Source organism: Nuphar pumila, chromosome 4, assembly GCF_984573655.1.
Source record: "Nuphar pumila chromosome 4, dmNupPumi1.hap1.1, whole genome shotgun sequence".
In the NCBI taxonomy this organism is placed as follows: Eukaryota; Viridiplantae; Streptophyta; class Magnoliopsida; order Nymphaeales; family Nymphaeaceae; genus Nuphar; species Nuphar pumila.
This window is the reverse complement of record NC_143252.1, coordinates 114707715-114727090: the sequence shown is the minus strand read 5'-3', so window position 1 is coordinate 114727090 and position 19376 is coordinate 114707715. Positions and strand designations below refer to the sequence as shown.

The window sequence follows — 19376 nt, the reverse complement described above, 5'->3', positions numbered from 1 at the left end:
TACCCGCACAGGGACAGCCCAGTCCCTGCCCAGGTGATGTCCCGTTGATACATGCACCAAGCGTTATAACGCATCAGTGTGGGGGTGCGACTGGTCAGTACCAGACAGACGCTGCATGTTCTGCCCATGCAGTGTTTTTCTGGTGTATCAAACGCCCATGCGGTCCAGTGCATCAAACACACCCTTGGAGATCTCTTCTGGCTCGCATAATAACCCTCTCGGCTGACGTTAAGTGCCTTTTAGCAACCATTTACCTTATGTTCCAGTTGGTAGCTCTTGACACGCGCGCGCACACACACACACAGAGAGTAACAAAATCAAGGAAAACAAGAACTCAACACAAGCAATATGCATCTTGCTTCACAACCTGTCTCGTGGAGCCAACTATCCAAAAATTGAACAGGCCCCACACTCCACAAGCACTTAATAATGGTTAAGATAACGTTACACCTAAAGATCAAGCAAGTTTTGATTAGTAGTATGTAACTTGTGTATACAAAATGTCCTGCTGGTGCAGGGACCCACTACAAAACTCAGAGTAGGACTAGCAAGACGCATCAAATGTAGTCCATCTATTTACACTGAAGAATGTACAATGCATCACAATACACGGACCTAACATCTACCGAAGTATGAGAGCAGTGTCTGTTGATTGTGCACACCACTCTTTCCATCACTTTTTCTTTTCATGGGAGGCTGAGATTTGTCTTTAGTTATGTCACCCATGCTCAGAGGACTCTGGTAAACCACACCCTTTGACACATTATTATCAAAATCAGCAAAGGACTGCTCAAAGTCCCGTTTGGTACCACATTTTTCAGCTTCTTCTATGAGTTCAGAGGCTTCTGAGGCATCATGATCTGAAGCAGTCATGTTTTCGCTTTCTTTGGTGTTGGCATTCTCTTTCATGTTCTTACAATCAGAATCTTCGGTCAAAAATTGTGTGCAAGGTTCAGATGCCTTGCTCTCAAGTTTGTGCTTGGAGAAGAGTGTAGCTATTGCACCTTTCTTATCATGTTTTAACTGAATCTGCAACTAATTGATCAAAAAATATATAAGATTAGTTAGCTAACTTAACAGCATAAGATACACATCTTAGGAAAAGTGTTAATTTGTGAATGTGTTCATCATTACCTCTTTGATGCAGTCTGGTCCATTAAATGATGGTTTACCCATCATCGCAGTCACTGGATACCATACCTTTTGGCAAAACAGAAGAATGACTATAAAGTTAGAAAACATGTTACTTTATAATCATTTGCACAATAGTTGACAAATTACTTTTAAAGATACAATTATGTACTAAGTTTGAAAAAGATAAAAAGGGAAAACATATAGAACACAGGATACCATACCTTTTGGCAAAACAGAAAATATCACCAGGCAGATAGAGAATATATATCACTATATAACCATTTCATCGGCAGTTGACAACATTGTTTTAAAGATACAATTACATACTAGGTTGTCTGTCACTGAAACTTTAGGACATTAGCTGGACTTGGACAACTTGAAAGGACTAAAGGCATTACTTGGCCCAAGTTCCTAGGTCCTATGGTTTGCAAGTCTAAATCAAGCATGCTATGTTGAACAAATGAAAAGAGCTATTTATAGCTAGAGATGATCGATAATGTAAAGCTACCTAAAGGTAGAGATTGTAATCTTGATTCAAGCAAGCTGATTACCAGATCAGTATCTTCATACGGCTGAAGCATGCTCACAACTTTAGCAGAACTATTTAGCCATGCATCCTTACTGTCATTGTCTCCAAATATTACAGGCATCCTATCTGCAATACAGTTTAAAAGAATCTTAAAACAGTTCAGAATACTTGTAGAGATCTGCTGCATTTTTCATACTGATACAAACATGAAAAATAGAAGAACAAACAGCTTATTTTTAGTTCATTTTTCAGGCACGCAACCAAAAACCTTCAGGCAGCCAAAAAAGAATGTCAATCTTAAATAAAGGAACCAGAAAAAAGAAAGAATTATCAGCCTGGAATCAGTAACAATCAGATAAAAGATTGCGACTGAGATGGGCTATAGAAAACAGTAACAATGGCCACTGAGATATATGGGAGCCAATTATACGTAAAGAATCGTCGATCAATTTCCAATTCTGAATCTAGTACCTATATTTCCCAAGTTTTAATAGCTTGCAAGTTTCTACTATAACTTTTATGAACTTTTGTGACTAAAACTGCATTAACTTGATGGCCTTGTTAAAAGGCTCATACCTGCTTAAACTAATACTTTTGAAGGAAGTCAGCATATGGACAAGATTGTTAGAGAGAAAAAAACTTCAAAATCTTCATTTAAGCTGCTTCAACTTTCTTTTTCTTCCGAATACTTTTTTCTTTTTTTACTTCACCTTAACTCATAGTAGGTGCAAAAGATTGATTCAGGTTTGCATGATTTTGTTTCTTCAGTTTGATATTTTCCTTCTACTTTTCCCTTGTGTGTACATGCCTTCTTAAACCATTATCATTAAGGTGTAACATAAGAATAAGAACCATAGCACCCAGACTGTTAATAGAACATGCTAATATCATGTTAGTATCCAATGAACAACCCAGTGTTGTTAAAAGCACACCTCAAGGAGCAAAAATCATGCCTCATCTCAAGGCGAGGCCTTTCTGCCTTGAGGCATGCGGGTAAGGTGCAATCAACCTGAGGTGTGCACCTCATAGGCATTGAGACGCGTGCCTCAGGTTACTTGGGTCGAATGGCCATCAAATGCCCCGTTTGACCCAAATTTAATATGGTAAAGGGGGAGAGGCTCGATGAGTTAGGGCTCTCTCTCTCTCTCTCTCTCTCTCTCTCTCTCTCTCTCTCTCTCTCTCTCTCTCTCTCTCTCTCTCTCTCTCGAAAGAATAAGCAGGAGGCCCTCCAGGTACATACCCCATGTAATGAAATACAATAGGAATATGCACAATACAAGAGGCAAAAATAAGAGAGAGGTGCATACATACAATGCCATAATAGGCAATACACAAGAGCCACAAAAGGGCACGTACAAAGAGCACAAGAAATACACCAACACAAGCCACTAAAGCACTAGAAAGCACATAAAAATTAAAGTAATTATTATTACTAAAATGCTTAAGAAAAGCATAAGAAAAATGTGTGGAGCATCCCACACACAACACACACACACACACACACACACAGATATATATATATATATATACAAAGAAGGGAAGGAGGAGGCTTGCTCAATTTGTTCGATTGTGCTTATTTTCATGATGAATATGTGGTTAATGTCTTGAGCTTATCAAAAGGAACTTCATGTTGTTTAACGGGAAACTGAATCATTGGGTGCTTTTAAGGTTAACTGAACAAAACGCACCTTGTGATCTGGATAGTGTGCCTTCCATGATGTACACCTTATGGAGGTGAAAAAGGCTCCACAAACTCGATTTGGAAGTAAGGCCCTGCCTTCCAAATATGCTGAGATATTGCTTCTTGAAAACAAAAATGAAAATGTTTGTTGTTTGTTTTGTAATGCCTTGACAAATTTTTAATTGAAAAAACAAGTTTAAACTTTTTTGTTTGTGAGACTAAGTGTAGATATGGATTATTATGTGTGATTTTAATAGTTTAATAAAGCTAACTTTTTAAGCAAGCATGCATGAAAATAGTGTTTTAATATGTTTCGGTATTTATTTGAGATTTTCTATTTCTTATTGGATGTTGCTTCATCAATAAAGCATATCCTTATTTATTTATTTTTTAGTTTTTAAAAATATATTTTATGCAACCGATAAAGCAAGATTTCAAATCAGGCATAACATTAGGGATGGCAGCGGAGCAGGGCAGATGCGGGGGACAAGGTCTCCACCTCCACCCCGTCTCAAAATTCTGCCCTCCATCCCCACACAGGTTTTGATTTTAACCTCCATCGCCAACTCTATCTCCAGTCCGAACGGGGGGGGGGGGGGTATTTTAATTATTTTATTAATGGGGATCGGGGATGGGGCGGGGCGGGAGAACACATAAGTCCATCCCCGCATGGGTTTTGATTTTAACCTTCATTCCCGCCTTCATCCCCGTCCAAACAGGGCCAGGCGAGGTGAGACAGAGCGGGCTCTGTTTCATGACATCGACATGAGTAAGCTTATGTACATATGAAGTGCAAAAGGAGTCTTCATGTTCTCTGGTAAAGCATGCATCTACGAAAAGGCTATAGGTGCAGATGGCTAAGAATGGAATACATAAGACAACAATTTCAGGTCAAAACAAAAACAATGAATCCTCTAATCATTCCATCAATATTAGCAACAAGCCAATAATGATGTGGTATAGCGCCCAGTAAAAATATCAAGCAGAACCATCTATGTGGAACAAAATTGACTTAGTCAAATTATGAGGGCAATGAATGGGCTGTACCAAGGTTTCTGCAGGCACAACTCTATTGACCAAAAGAATGGGTTTAAGGGTAGACTGAAATCCGTCCATGAAGGTCATATACCACACAGAAACTGGTAAGATGTTGCAAAGAGGGTGGTCTAACCAGGTAGAACTTTAAGAGTACAATCTAGTTCGATACCAGCACCTTTAGCAGATGGGAATGAAGATCACCACAAACCTGTATATAAGCTCAAACCAGGACCAAGATGTTGCAGCACAATGAGTAATGTAGCAGAAAAAAGAAGCATTAAAACGAACCATGAAGCCATTCCAAGGCTGATGAACAGCGAGTCGTCAAAATGGTAAATGTATGGATGACCTCTCCTGCAAGTTACCAATGCAATCTAGTTTAAGCAATCTTATTTTTAATAGATCTCATGCAATCACAATAAATGATAGATGTTCTACATAAGTGCTCAACAAGACTCATACATGAATAACTTCTGTCATAACAAAAGTCCTCAGAAGAGGAAGCAAAATTAAAATTAAAAAATAAACACTCAGGGAACACTATATATATATATATATATATATATATATATATATATTCACAGTGCAGTCCCAAATTCCAGGGCACTGGGAAGAGGCAAAGTGGATATGGTCCTAAGTTCCTAACTTTCTACCTTTGGAACGAAGTGGCCACTCGTAGAACTTGAACTCATGCTTCCATGCTGAGAGCCCATTACCATGGCCCCAAGCAATGGCCTCATAGATACATGTATACATACAAACATAGACACATACATTCGCATGTGTTTGTCTGTATATGTATCACAGTCACCAATATCGCCGATATTTTGCAAATATCGCTGATATTATCAGCAATTTCAAGGTTGCCGATAATATCAAGAATATATCACGATATTTTCAAAATATTGTCTGTAATGTTTGTGAATTTTGTCATATAAATAAACCTAAATTTTATCGCCAGAATGTATATAGGAGTATTTTTACTTTTGAATTGGATTTTTTTTATTATATCCTGGATATCTTATTCGGATCTTCGATATCGGATCCTGGATATCTTATTTGAATCTTCAATGTCGGATCCTGGATATCTTATTGGGATACCTGATATTAGATCCAAGATAATTTATTCAGATCTTCAAAGTCAGATCCTGGATATCTTATTTGGATATCTAATATTAGATCCCGGATATCTTGTTCGGATCCTTGATATCTTAATTGGATTTTTATATTGAAATCGCAATGGTCCAATTAGATCTTTGATATTGGATCCATGACATTTTAATTGATCCACGAATTTTAATCGGATCTTGGATTTAGGACCTTTTAAAATGAGTCTCAGAAAAATTTGGGTCTTTGGATGGACCAGAATAATCCTAATATGGATCCAAAAACATAAATGGATCTTGGGTCTCCGTGAAGTAGATCCAATCAAATATATATATATATATATATATATATATATATATATATATATATATATGTCACAGGGATTCGGCTAGCAGGGTGCCGCACCCGCGTCGACGCGACTCGACGCGGGTGCGTGTGCGGGTGCGGCACCGGGTGCGGTCAACCCTATCCTGGGTGCGTTGACCGCACCCAGGATCATTTTGGTCCATTCTTGTTTTGGATTTATTTTTTTTTAAAAAAAATTGCCCAAATGGGCTGCGAAATTTTTTTTAAAAAAAGTAATGCTGACAGCAGCAGCAGCTGTCAGAACAGCTGCAGCAGTCTGCTGACAGCAGCTGCTGACAGCTGCTGTCAGCCGCAGCAGCTGTCTGTCAGCTGACAGAGCTGCTGACCCCCTTGATATATATATATATATATATATATATTTTACATTTTTGCCCCTGCCGCACCCCCGCACCCCCGCACCCGGGTTTTTTGGAAGTGCCGAATCTCCGCACCCGAACCCGCACCCGCACCTGCACCCGCACCCGCACCCGCACCCATGTGACAGATATATATATATAACAAATCACGATTTTTTTAGCTCACGCCATCACGAGTTGGGGCGTTGCAAAATTGAAAAACAAAATAGGTATATGACTCGTGCTTGGCAAGTGATGTTAGTGCACGTCACCTTGTGTTGGGACGCTTCAAGTTTGAAACCCAATTGGGTTGGATTACAAATCGGGTAGAGGCCTGCCGAATAAAGCCTGTCTTATTTTAAAAAGAAAAAAATAAGTAAATAAATAAAGAACGCAATACAAGGGGGGGCGTGAAGCTTCTCCACTCACACGCGCTAGCACTACAAGAAAAAACGTTGTTAGCGACGGAATATTTCCGTCGGTAGTTAGCGACGGATTAACGAGCGAAAAACATTTGTCGCTATAATGAACGAAGCTTACGAAAACAGCGACGGAATATAGTCCGTCGCCAAGTCCGTCGCTAATTAGCGACGGCTTTTGCGACATATTGTTTTGTCGTTATGACCGCACCATTTGGTGACAGCGTTTGCGACAAAAGCTATTCTGTCGCTAATTAGCGACGGACTCGGCGACGGAATATAGTCTATCGCTCGTTTCGTAAATTTGATTTACGTTGGCTTAGCGACGGAATTAATCCGTCGCTAATTTTCGAATAACCCTAATCCCAAACAACTTTTCATTTTCTTCTTTCGCTGCTCCCGCCGTTCGCCAGTCCCACTCCCGCCGTTCGCCGGTCCCACCATGCGCCGATCCCACCGTCCGCAGGCCCCGCCGCCCGGAGACAGGTAAACGCGCGTTTTCCGGCAGGGGGTTCCGACAGGAGGTCGACCCCCTGCCGGAAACGAAGGGGGTCGACCCCCTACCTTTCCGGCAGTAACCCCCTGCCTTTCCGGTAGGGGGTCGACCCCGGTGGAACAGGCAGGCAGGCGACCCCCTGATGTTCCAGCAGGGGGTCGACTCACTGGCGGAAAGGTTGGGGGTCGACCCCCTGCCCGAACAGGGGGTCAGTTAACCCCCTATGTTCCGTAAGGGGGTTAACCCCCTATGTTCTGTAAGGGGGTCGACCCCCTGCCGGAACAACAGGGGAGTTGACCCCTTGCCGGAACAGCTTCTTTTTTTTTGTGACTTCATTTTAAAACAGCGTTTTTTTGTGCAGATTTTTCAACGGAACCAGATCGTGCTCAACCACCTGTGGTAAGTAAGTGACAAAAACAATGCAAATCGGGTAAATACCCGTGGTGAGTAAGTGATGCAAGCGTATCACATATTATTTAATTTATTAGATATAACATTTTATTGTTCACACACTCACTTAGTTGTTGATATTTAGGGTTGCTTTGTTGGAGTTCGGAGATCATGCTGAGCATGATTTTAATGTATGAATATGGAAGTGTTCTTATTTTTTGAGTACGGAGTCCATGCTAGGCATGGTAGTAGTTAGTGGGATATTGAAGTGTGTTTGTTGCAGGTACATGTTTGAGATTTGTTTGATATGAATTATTTCGATGTATTGCAATGTTTGATGTGATTGTATCCATGCTTACATGTAGTTACTTTCAATTTGATTATGTGTACCATGTGAAATTGTATACTGAAAGCATGCTTCAAATGAATGTATCGTGTCATTAATAGTTTGCACATGAAAATATTAAGTTATCAATGCATGCATCAAAATTCTTGTTATTGTATGACATCATATATTGCATGATAAATTTGATATTTTCTTCATCGTAGCATTCTGATTGTTCTCTTTTAATTCGTTAGGCTATTATTCGTAACATCATAAGAAAATGACTACAAACCGTGAATAGATGTACCGTAGGATAGTGGACAATGAGTTATCGCATGAATATATGGATGGTGTTGACAGTTTTATTGAATTTGCAACGGCAAGTGTCAGTACAGTGGATCACACAGGTCAGATTAGGTGTCCCTGCAAGATTTGTAAGAATAATCGATTTATAGAATCTCATAGCGTTAGACATCACCTATACAGGAAGGGTTTTGTGAGTGATTATCAGAACTGGACGTTTCATGTAAAAGAATTTAGAAACGATTTTGATGCACGGGTGAATATGGTGCACGATAATCCATATACGAATTTGATAGTTGATGCCGCAGAAACAGAACTGGGTTCTGCTATGAGTTCTAGTGATGTAAAACTGTCGTAGATGAAGAATCATCAAACGATGCAGCTAGTAGATTTTATGATTTACTTAAAGATGCTGATGAGCCACTTTGGAACGGTTGCGAGAGTCACACTATCTTTTCTGCAGTTCTTCAACTAATGAATTTGAAGTCTGAGTATAATTTGAGTCAATCATGTTTTGACCGTTTGTGCATGATTGTGAAGAGTATGTTGCCCAAAGATAAGAAATTGCCACAAAATTTCTATCGTGCGAAAGTTATGATCAACGCTCTAGGTATAGGTTACAAAAAGATTGATGTTTGTCCAAATCACTGCATGTTCTATTTCAAGGAGCAGGAAAACAACATATCATGCCCGTCATGTGGGCATCATCGGTTCAAGCCAAAGACAAGAGGCAATAGTAGCACGAGATCAAAGGAAGTTTCATACAAGTCGCTCTGCTACTTTCCTATCACTCCTAGATTGCAGCGATTGTATATGTCTTCAAGGACAGCTAAACACATGAGATGGCATGCAAATAAAGTTCGACACGATGAAAACAAGATCACGCATCCTGTTGACGCTGAAGCTTAGAAGCACTTTGATCGTACTCATCAGAACTTCGCAATGAAAGTGCGAAATGTTAGACTCGATCTATGTACAGATGGATTTAATCCATTTGGGGGTAGATCAACTTCATACTCATGCTGACCAGTATTTGTAACTTCATACAACCTTCCACCAAACATGTGTATGAAACGTCCAAATCTTTTCTTGTCTCTGTTGATCCCTGGTCCGACCTCAGCTGGCCAAAATCTTGATGTATATTTAAGGTTATTGATTGATGAACTAAAAGTACTGTGGGATGACGGTGTTATCACGTATGATGCCCACAAAAAACAAAATTTCAACATGAAGGTCGTTGTTCTATGGACAATCAGTAACTTCCCTTGCATATGGTATGCTATCTGGTTGGAGCACACATGGGAGGTTGGCATGTCCGTACAGCATGGAGGATTCAAAAGCTTTTAAATTGAGGCATGGAAGGAAGTCTTGCTGGTTTGAGTGCTATCGTCGATTTCTACCCAGCGATCATCCGTTCCGACGACAAAAGAATGTGTTTAAAGCAGGCACAACTGAAACAGAAGGTCCATCCTCAAGATTGTCTGGCATAGAGATTCTAAGAAGATTGCGATACTTTCTAGATGTATTAACAGATGCCCGCAGTCCTACACCCTTCCGTGGATTTGAGGAGGATCACAATTGGACGAAGAAATCTATTTTTTAGGAACTACCGTATTGGCCGACCCTATTGATAGGGCATAATTTGGATGTGATGCATGTGGAGAAAAATGTGTTTGATAATGTGTTCAATACAGTAATGAATGTTAAAGGAAAAACAAAGGATAATCTGAAAGCCCGTATGGATTTAAAATTAATATGTAAAAGACCAGAATTGAAACTCAAAGAGTATAATGGCAAAGTACTGAAACCAAAGGCAAAGTGCGTGCTCGGACCTTATCAAATAAAACATGTATGTCAATGGTTGAGACAATTGAGATTTTAAGATGGATATGTCTCTAACATTGCTCGGGCTGTGAAGATTGACGATGGACAGTTATATGGTTGAAGAGTCATGATTGTCATATCTTTATGCAACGATTGATACCCCTAGCATTCAATGATATGTTAGACAAACCTATATGGGGGGTATTGTCTGAGTTGAGCGAATTTTTCAGAACATTGTGCGCATCGGAGGTCGTAGTATCAAATGTAAAAAATCTCGAGGACTCTGTCATCACCACTGTTTGTCTGCTAGAAAAGATATTTCTGCCAGCATTTTTCGATGTTATGGAACATTTGATCATACATTTGCCATATGAACTAAGGGTTGGTGGCCCTGTGCAATATCGATGGATGTACCCATTTGAAAGGTATATGTTTTTTTATATTTGTCTCTTTAATGACAGATATTTAAAATTTGAAATGTATATTTTTGCCAAATGCATGTTCGACCTCAAAAAAAGGTTCGTAATAAAGCAAGAGTAGAAGGCTCTATTTGTGAGGCACACACTTTAGAAGAGATTTCAAATTTCTCATCTATGTACTTCGAACCTCATATTCCAACACGTTACACATGCCCGCCCTGTAACGATGATGGAGAACAAGTAATTGTAGTTGACAAGCTGTCGATATTTCAACCACTTGGGCATGCATTTGGTAGTTGTCGATCAAGGCTCTTGACAGATCGAGAGCAAGACGCAGCACACATCTATATTCTTTTTAATTGCTCAGTGATCGACCCATACATCGAGTAAGTATATGTATACGCAACACAATTATAAATCCTTTTATGTTCTATATGTGGATACATGGCTCAGTAATATAAGTATTTGTGGTTTGCAGACGATTTGATCTGGAGTTGCAAAGAGAAGTTTCACATCTCACTGATGCAGAAGTACAAAAAGAACGTGAAACTAAGTTTGTGGAGTGGTTGAAACAGTTGGTAAAGAAGCTAACATAAATTTTGTACTTATAAACAACACTAAGTTATTTAATTGATCGTGATCACAATCATTGTTTATGTATGTGCGTAGGTCTGTCATGGTGATGTTAAAGATCAAGGAATATGTGATTTAGAAAATGGTCTGACCAAAGTTGTGCAATGTTACAACGGGTACATCGTAAATGGTTATCGATTTCATACAAAAGATTACGATATAAACAAATCAATGATGAATAGTGGCGTGTGTGTCAAGGGTAGCAGCTACGGTGAAAATGAACACGATTACTACGGTGTTATAGAGAAAATAATCGAGTTGACTTACTTAGGCATAAATAACAAGGTAACTTTATTCAAGTGTCATTGGTTTGATCCAACTGCAACAAGACTCGACAAAGCTTCAGGCATTGTGGAGGTGAATCATAAATCCAGGTTTGGAACATATGAACCATTCATATTAGCCTCGCAAACTCAACAAGTTTATTATACTTCATATCCGAGTATAAAAAAGTCAGATAGAAATGAATGGTGTGTAGTTTGCAAGGTGAAGTCCAAACTATACCCTTAGTATGATTAGTTACAGGAAGATGAGTTAGCTAAAGACAACGATTACTATCAATCAGATTATGTCTATGACTTCGCTTAAGGTCACGATGTTGCGCATGATATGCATGTCATATCTCCATTGGCCGATGAAACATTTATAGAGGAATGTGATCCAAATGATATACCAAGTGGATGGGTAAACAATGAAGAAGAACAAGAAGAAAGTCAAACAAGTGACGAGGAAGAATTCTCAAGCTAGTAAGCAAAATCTTGTAATACAAACCTCTATTTAAATGCATTGCAATACTTGATGTGAATAATTTGAATTATTTGAATATATTGTAATACTTGATGTGAATGAATGAGTTGTATTGCAATACTTGATGTGAATGATTAAAAATTTTATTTGAATGTATTGTAATACTTGATACGAATTATTCGAATGCATTGTAATACTTGATGTGAATTATTTAAATTATTTGAATATATTGTAATACTTGATGCGAATGAATGAGTTGTATTGCAATACTTGATGTAAATGATTTGCATTATTTGAATGTATTGTAATACTTTATACGAATGATTCGAATGCATTGTAATACTTGATGTGAATGATTTGAATTATTTGAATGTATTGTAATACTTGATGCGAATGAATGAGTTGTATTGCAATACTTGATGTTAACGATTAAAAATTTTATTTGAATGTATTGTAATACTTGATACGAATTATTTGAATGCATTGTAATACTTGTTGTGAATGATTTGAATTATTTGAATGTATTGTAATACTTGATACGAATGATTTGAATGCATTGCAATACTTGATGTGAATGATTTGAATTATTTGAATGTATTGTAATTTATGCAACGAATGATTTGAATTATTGCAATACTTGATGTGAATGATTTGAATTATTTGAATGCATTGCAATGCTTGATGTGAATGACTTGAATGCATTGTCGTACCTGATATGAATGATTTGAATGTATTGTAATACTTGTTGCGAATCATTTGAATGTATTGCAATACTTGATGCGAATGATTTTAATTATTGTAATACTTGATGCGAATGACTTAAATGTATTGTAATACTTAATGTGAATTATTTGAATGTATTGTATGACATATGTTATTTGTTAGAATATGGTTCGTGGAGGTTACAGTGGTCGCTCATCCAGTAGTAGTCAAGCACAGCCTTCATCTTCACGGGCTCCTGTAATAGGTATATCATTTAACTAATTGGATGCTTGATTAGTTCAAATGCGCATTCTGAGAATTTCTAACGTATTTTTTCACAGATGATGTTTCGCCTGTACACGACCCACCTACACCAGTTGATCACACAAGTCATGAGCCAACACAGGAAGCAGAGTCTTCTCAGTCTGGCACAAGAAGACTCATTCGAATAGTGTATGTCGATAATCGACCGTAAGTATTTCGTTTTCAATTATTGCATATCTTATAAATATTTTATATTGATATTTATTGTGTACCAATTCATATGCAGCACGAGGTTTGAGCCACAAGAAGTAGTACGGGAGATTAGAAATTCACTAATTCAACATCGACCAGGACCGGTTGCTCAATGGAAAGAGTACCCAAAGGAGGTGTTAGACAGATTGTGGTCCTCATTCACGGTATACAGTTGTTCCTCATAGTTAATGTGTTTCATATTTAATTTTTTTAAGTAATGTTTACTAACTTTCTGAAAATATTTGTAGGCTTCGAATCGCTTCGCAACTACGGTGGAAGAAAATGATGCAAGAAAGGTGTGGCAGAAGGTGGTTGTCAATCGATTTGCAGACATGATGCACAATATGAAGACTACAGCAAAAAAAGCATCTGGCGTAATATATGATCCACTACAATGAAAGGGTCATGGCCCTATTACTATTAGGAGAGATTATTGGGATGAAATGTGTGATAAGTGGGCGGGAGATGAATTTCGAAATCGCTCTGCGAAGGCTGCACAAAATAGAGCGAAAATGCCCGAAGTCCATCTACACACAGGTGGATCTAAGACATTTGGGAGCCACCTGAAGAAAATGGTAACTCATCAATATATAATATTAATTTTATAAGTATTGTTGCAAACTTGTGAACTAAATATTTTGTCCTTTAACTTCGCAGGAAGCAGAAAAGGAAGGCATTGTACCATATAAGTATGTGTTTGTTGAAACACATAAACGGAAGACCACGGGAGTCTTCGTATCAGAAAAGGCGAGAACGACAACGGTATGTATTTATTCTATTAATAATCATTGCAATATGCAAGTTATCATAATGTTATCATTAATTATTAATGCATACTTTAAACATTATTTTGTATGAGGCATATGAGCAACAGATGGTAGAGCGATATGGCGATGACGCTACTCAGCATCCATCATTTGATCCTGCAGCATGGGTGACTGCAGCAGGTGAACCCAAAAAAGGTCGCGTGTTCGGATTTGGGAGTAATCTGAACACTTTATTAGTTATTGTTTCTTCCAGTTACGGCTCACAGACTTCTTTCGCCGACATAAGCTCCAAGCAGCAGCCTATTCTTTCCGGTGATGATGTACGCCAGATCATTAAGGACACAATGAATGACTACTTCCATAACACCGTCGCCCCCCTTTCTCCAAGATGAGATCAACAATCTTGTGTTGAACAGGGGATCTTCGATTGCAGGTCCCTCTCAGGTATAATCACATATTCAGTTTTTTGTCTGCCTTAGAACAAATATGAGCATAATCGAATCACATATATAACTTTTTGCCTGCCTTAGAGCACATATGAGCATGATAGAATCACATATAGAGTTTTTTGCCTGCCTTAGAGCACATATGAGCATGCTATAATCACATATAAAGTTTTTTGCTTGCCTTAGAACACATATGAGCATGATAGAATCACATATAAAGTTTTTTTGACTGCCTTAGAACACATATGAGCATGCTATAATCACATATTCAGTTTTTTGACTGCTTAAGAACACATATGAACATGTTATAATCACATATTCAGTTTTTTGACTACCTTAAAACACATATGAGCATGCCAAAATCACATATAGAGTTTTTTTACTGCCTTAGAACATATATCATTCATGATAGAATCACATATAAAGTTTTTTGCTTTGCCTGCCTTATAGCACATATGAGCATGATAGAATCACATATAGAGTTTTTCTGTCTGCCTTAGAACACATATGAGCATGCTATAATCACATATTCAATTTTTTGACTGCCTTAGCACACAAACGAGCATGATCGAATCACATATATAGTTTTTTGTCTGCCTTAAAGCACATATGAGCATGGTAGAATCACATATATAGTTTTTATAGCTGTCTTAGAACTCATCTGAGCATGATATAATCGCATATAAAAAAAATTTAATGCCTTAAAACACATATAATTCATGATAGAATCACATATACAGTTTTTTGCCTGCCTTAGAGCACATATGAGCATGATAGAATCACATATAAAGTTGTTTTATTGCCTTAGAACGCATATGAGCACATGATAGAATCACATATAGTGTGTAATTTATTTCATTATATTTTGTTTATCAATACTACATGCTATTTTCTTGTGTAGGCTGCTAGCGATAATCAGCGTAACGGAGCTGAAGGGACAGATAAAAGCAATGAACAAGAAGACGCACAAAATCTTGGCGATGATTAGAGAACTGTGTTGAAGAAGTTCTATTTTTTTTGTTTCCTAATTGTAATTGTTGAATTGTAAATAATTAAACTTTTTACTTTTAAGGTGGAACGATTAATTGTTGTAGATTCCTTTTATATGAAATTTTTTGTGTAGTTTGTTTTTTATTTATAGGAAATATAAATTGTATCGTTCTCGGTAGTTAATTTTCAAATTAATTTTTTTATTTTTTTTCGTGTTTGCGACGGATTAGCAACGGAAACATCCGTCGCTATGGATATAAATCTAGCGACGGACGTAAATCCGTCGTCAAGCCGAGATCGTCGTTTGGTACCGGCGGATTGGCGACGGAATACATCGCTCGTTATTCTGTCGCAATTAGCGACGGACCTGGCGACGAATTTATTTCGTCGCCGGTTAGCGTCGAAAAATTCGTGACGTAAGCATATCGTCGCCTCGTCGTCGCTAATCCGTCGCTAAATCGGTTACCGACGGATTAGCGACGAAATAGCAACGGAATGTGGTCGTCGCTAATCCACTGCTTTGTTGTGGTGTAGAGAGAAAGAGGGGAAAACCTCTCTCTCTCTCTCTCTCTCTCTCTCTCTCTCTCTCTCTCTCTGTTTCTCTCTCTCGCTGACACGATTCAGAGAAGGTTGTCTTCACAAGAGCTACTGTCGCAAGGAGGAAACAACCAAGCAGTTAGGCTCTCAATTCAACGTGAAGGTAGGATTTTTGTGGTTTGTTGTGTGCTTTGTTTCAAGCATGTGGGTTGCAACACAAACCCAAATCAAAAAGAAAAAAAAGATTTATTTCAATGCAACAAGAAGAGGTTTATTTGAAAGCCAATCAGTCAATACCAAAATTATTTTTCTAGTATGATTTATTTGCATGAACCTGGGCTGTTCAAAACACTGATCTGTGTGTTTTGCCTTAGACACACTCTGTGATATGTTCAATGAAAAAATTTTACTGATCAACGTGTTTTACCTTAGACATACTCTGTGATATTTTCAATGAAAAAAAATTTATTGATCTGCGTGTTTTGCCTTAGACACACTCTGTGATATGTTCAAGGAAAAAAATTACTGATCTACGTGTTTTGCCTTAGACATACTCTATCATATGTTCAATGAAAAAGAAGGATCTGTGTGTTTTGCCTTAGACATGTAATGAAATGGATTGAATCCAATAAACATGCAAGAACACACTTTCAATGAAGTAGAATACTTGATTGAATCATCAAACCACCCACACAAGGGTCTAAGAAATTTGTTATTGCATAGAGACACTCAAAAAATGAGTTACAAATACAAGTCCCCTTATGGCCTATTTATAATACAAGGACCACAAAGGGAGTAGCCCAAAGTGGCTGTTGGGTTGCTTATGACTGTTGGGAGCAACTACAACAGCTACTTTGGAGCTGCCCCAAAAGGCACAAAAAAACAAAAAAAAAAGTAAAATACAAAAAAACAAAAAGGAATAAAGGTTTTCCGTCCCTAATGGGTTGACGCCTATTACAGTGAAAAGACCAATAATGAACTCATATATATATATATAATGTGAGTGTACATATTTTAACACCCCCCCCCCCTCAAACTCATGGTGGGACAACCGAGAGTTTGCCAAGTAGAAAATGGAATCCAGGTGACGGAAGCGCTTTAATGAAGAAGTTTGTTAGTTGGTATTTCGAGGGAATGTACGGCAATGTGATGGTCTTCTTCAGAAATTCTTCACGAATATAATGGCAATCCATTTCAATATGTTTTGTCCTCTAATGAAATGTATGATTGCTTGCAATGTAGACGACGCTCTTGTTATCACAACATAGTCTGGAGGGTTCTGCAATGTGAATTCCCTGATCTTCTAGTAGTTGCCGTAACCATACTAACTCAGATGTGGTTGTTGTCATGGCATGATACTCAACTTTAATGGAGGAAAGTGATACTTTTTGTTGCTTCTTACATAGCCATAAGATTAAGGAATCATAAAGTTATGGCCATTTATATATTTTTTGGGGTCTTTCAGTTGCAATTGTGAATGTTAACACTCTCATTTTAAAGAGATTTGAACAAATATATTAACATTTGGTTGTTAATGCTAACATGCATTTTCTAATTATGACATAAAGTTGTTAATGCTAATATGCATTTCATTGTTAATGCTAATTTTTTATTGAATGAATACTCACATTTTAGTTCTTAGTTGTTGCATTAATGTTACTTTTACATGTTAATCTCATATTTTTTCAGTATTTATTTGAGATTTTTTATTTCTTGTTGGTTGTTGCTTCATCAATAAAGCATTTTTTAATTGATTATAATTTTAGATATTTTATAGTTTTTTTAAGTTTAAAAAAAATGAGGTTTACGCTTTACGCCTCGAGGCTTACGCCTTGCCTCAAATTTTGGTGGAACACCTCGGTACGCCTCAACACTTTTCACAACACTGATGTGAACTTATTTGTTCCTGTATATTATTCAGCAAGATAATTGTCCATATGCATGTGCTTGACAACAGACAATAGGTTAAAAATGGACCTAGCTAATCCACACTGATTTCGATGTAGCATTCAAAGTGATACTGGAAGATTTTTCACTTGAACTTTTTAGCTTGTCTTTATAAAATTTAAAACTACATAAGATGTTAGTACAATGCTCATTTGCTAATCATGTGCACATGAAATACCTACTGTAGAGTTGTGTACCCTGCAAGTTCTTGCTCGTAAAATTTAAAATTGCATAAGATGTTAGTACTATGCCCGTTTGCCAATCATGTGCATATGAAATACATATTGTAGAGTTTGTGTGTCCTGCAAGTTCTTGCTCATAAATTTAAAACTGCATAAGACGTTAGTACTATGCCAATTGTCAATCATGTTCATATTAAATTTTAATACAATATTAATGACTTAGTGACAGTGGAGTTATGTCACTTACAATTATTGCTTTTATGAAGTTTTACAACTACATTGATGCTTAGTGACTGTTGAGTTTAAGCTACTAGCGATTCTCGTAAAATAGGCTCATATTCGAGTGTGCGGTTCGAGTGAACCATCATGGTGCCATGTAAGCATAGGTTATGTCCTCACGTGTAATTAGATGTAATGTGTAGTGATGATTTAATGAAGGCACATGGGTTGCCGGACCAGAGATTTGCAAAATAAAGGATTTAAGGGTACCGCAAACACACTTAAAACCTTAAATATTTAATATACAAACACACATAACCCTAATAAATGCTCGACTGGTTTAAAGGTATCAGGGCACTTGTGCTCACCGGATTTAAAGGTACCGAAACACTCTGAGTGGGATTGCATAAATGAATAGAAATTGGCAACCTACCTACATAAGGTGTTAGTATCATGTCACTACGGCAATATGAATCGTTGCCTGAAACATTGAGCTAATTGGATTCAACACATGTTGAGCTTCTATGAGATCAGGTAACAAAATTAATAAGATAAATAAACCATTCAGACTCGGGCTTACCTTGGAGAAGGTAAGTGGTACAAAACTCCGAAGACGTGTGATTTTTTAGCTTTGAGCGGCAATGGCTCGTTGGTCTCCAGTCCTCGAAGTTAGAGGACCTGGACTACCAATTTGTCCTAGGTGGTAGGTTCAAGTTCTTCAGAAGTTAAGAGTGCATCCTGTTTGTTGGCCTTTGAGAGTATCTCTCGGTTATTATATCGCTCCCTTTGGATTTCAGTTTCAGTTAGATACTCAGATTAACAAACCCTCAGGTGTTCTCTTCTGTTACGGTTGCCTTTGCCTGCGAGTACCCACGAGATAATAAAAGAAAAAATTAAATTAATTATTATATGCTCTTTGTTCATATGAAACTTGTAATATCCTGTGCACGAAAATGCTTATAATGAATTATGCTTATTTATATGTCATGAGTGAGTTATGATATTAATTGTTTCATGTGATATTCATTTAGTCATCTCATGATATGTTATAGCTTTACAATTTACTGATTCTGATCCTACTATTTCATCATTTCAGGTGAAGAATAGACGGTGCAGAGCGATTGCAGTATGATGTAAGGACTTTGATACATGAATTTTTTATGTTCCTGGGGCAATATGAGAGTCTACTTATTTTTATTTTTACTCTTGTAATGGACTTGTAGTTTTATTTCAAATTAAATTTTCTTAGTACTTGTGTAATGATATCTTTAGTTTGAATGTCATGTGATGTACCCGAGATGTTTAACCCAAAGTGAATTGAGTA

The 19376-nt window shown here is 37.6% G+C and overlaps 1 protein-coding gene across 2 annotated transcripts in view; it reads right to left on the bottom strand.

The window, feature by feature from the left end:
• Positions 1 to 448: 448 nt before the first annotated feature.
• LOC149840693 (embryonic stem cell-specific 5-hydroxymethylcytosine-binding protein) overlaps positions 449 to 19376 on the bottom strand; it is a 32959-nt gene continuing 14031 nt past the window's right edge. The window contains exons 5-8 of one of the 2 annotated variants that reach the window (XM_090004526.1): positions 4671 to 4736; positions 1686 to 1789; positions 1135 to 1200; positions 449 to 1035 (exon numbers count right to left, since the gene is read on the bottom strand). In XM_090004526.1, coding sequence (XP_089860652.1) covers positions 616 to 1035; positions 1135 to 1200; positions 1686 to 1789; positions 4671 to 4736 — 656 coding nt within the window. In that variant the 3' untranslated portion in view covers positions 449 to 615. The remainder of the gene's footprint in view (positions 1036 to 1134; positions 1201 to 1685; positions 1790 to 4670; positions 4737 to 19376) is intronic. The other variant, XM_090004527.1, reaches the window with a different exon arrangement.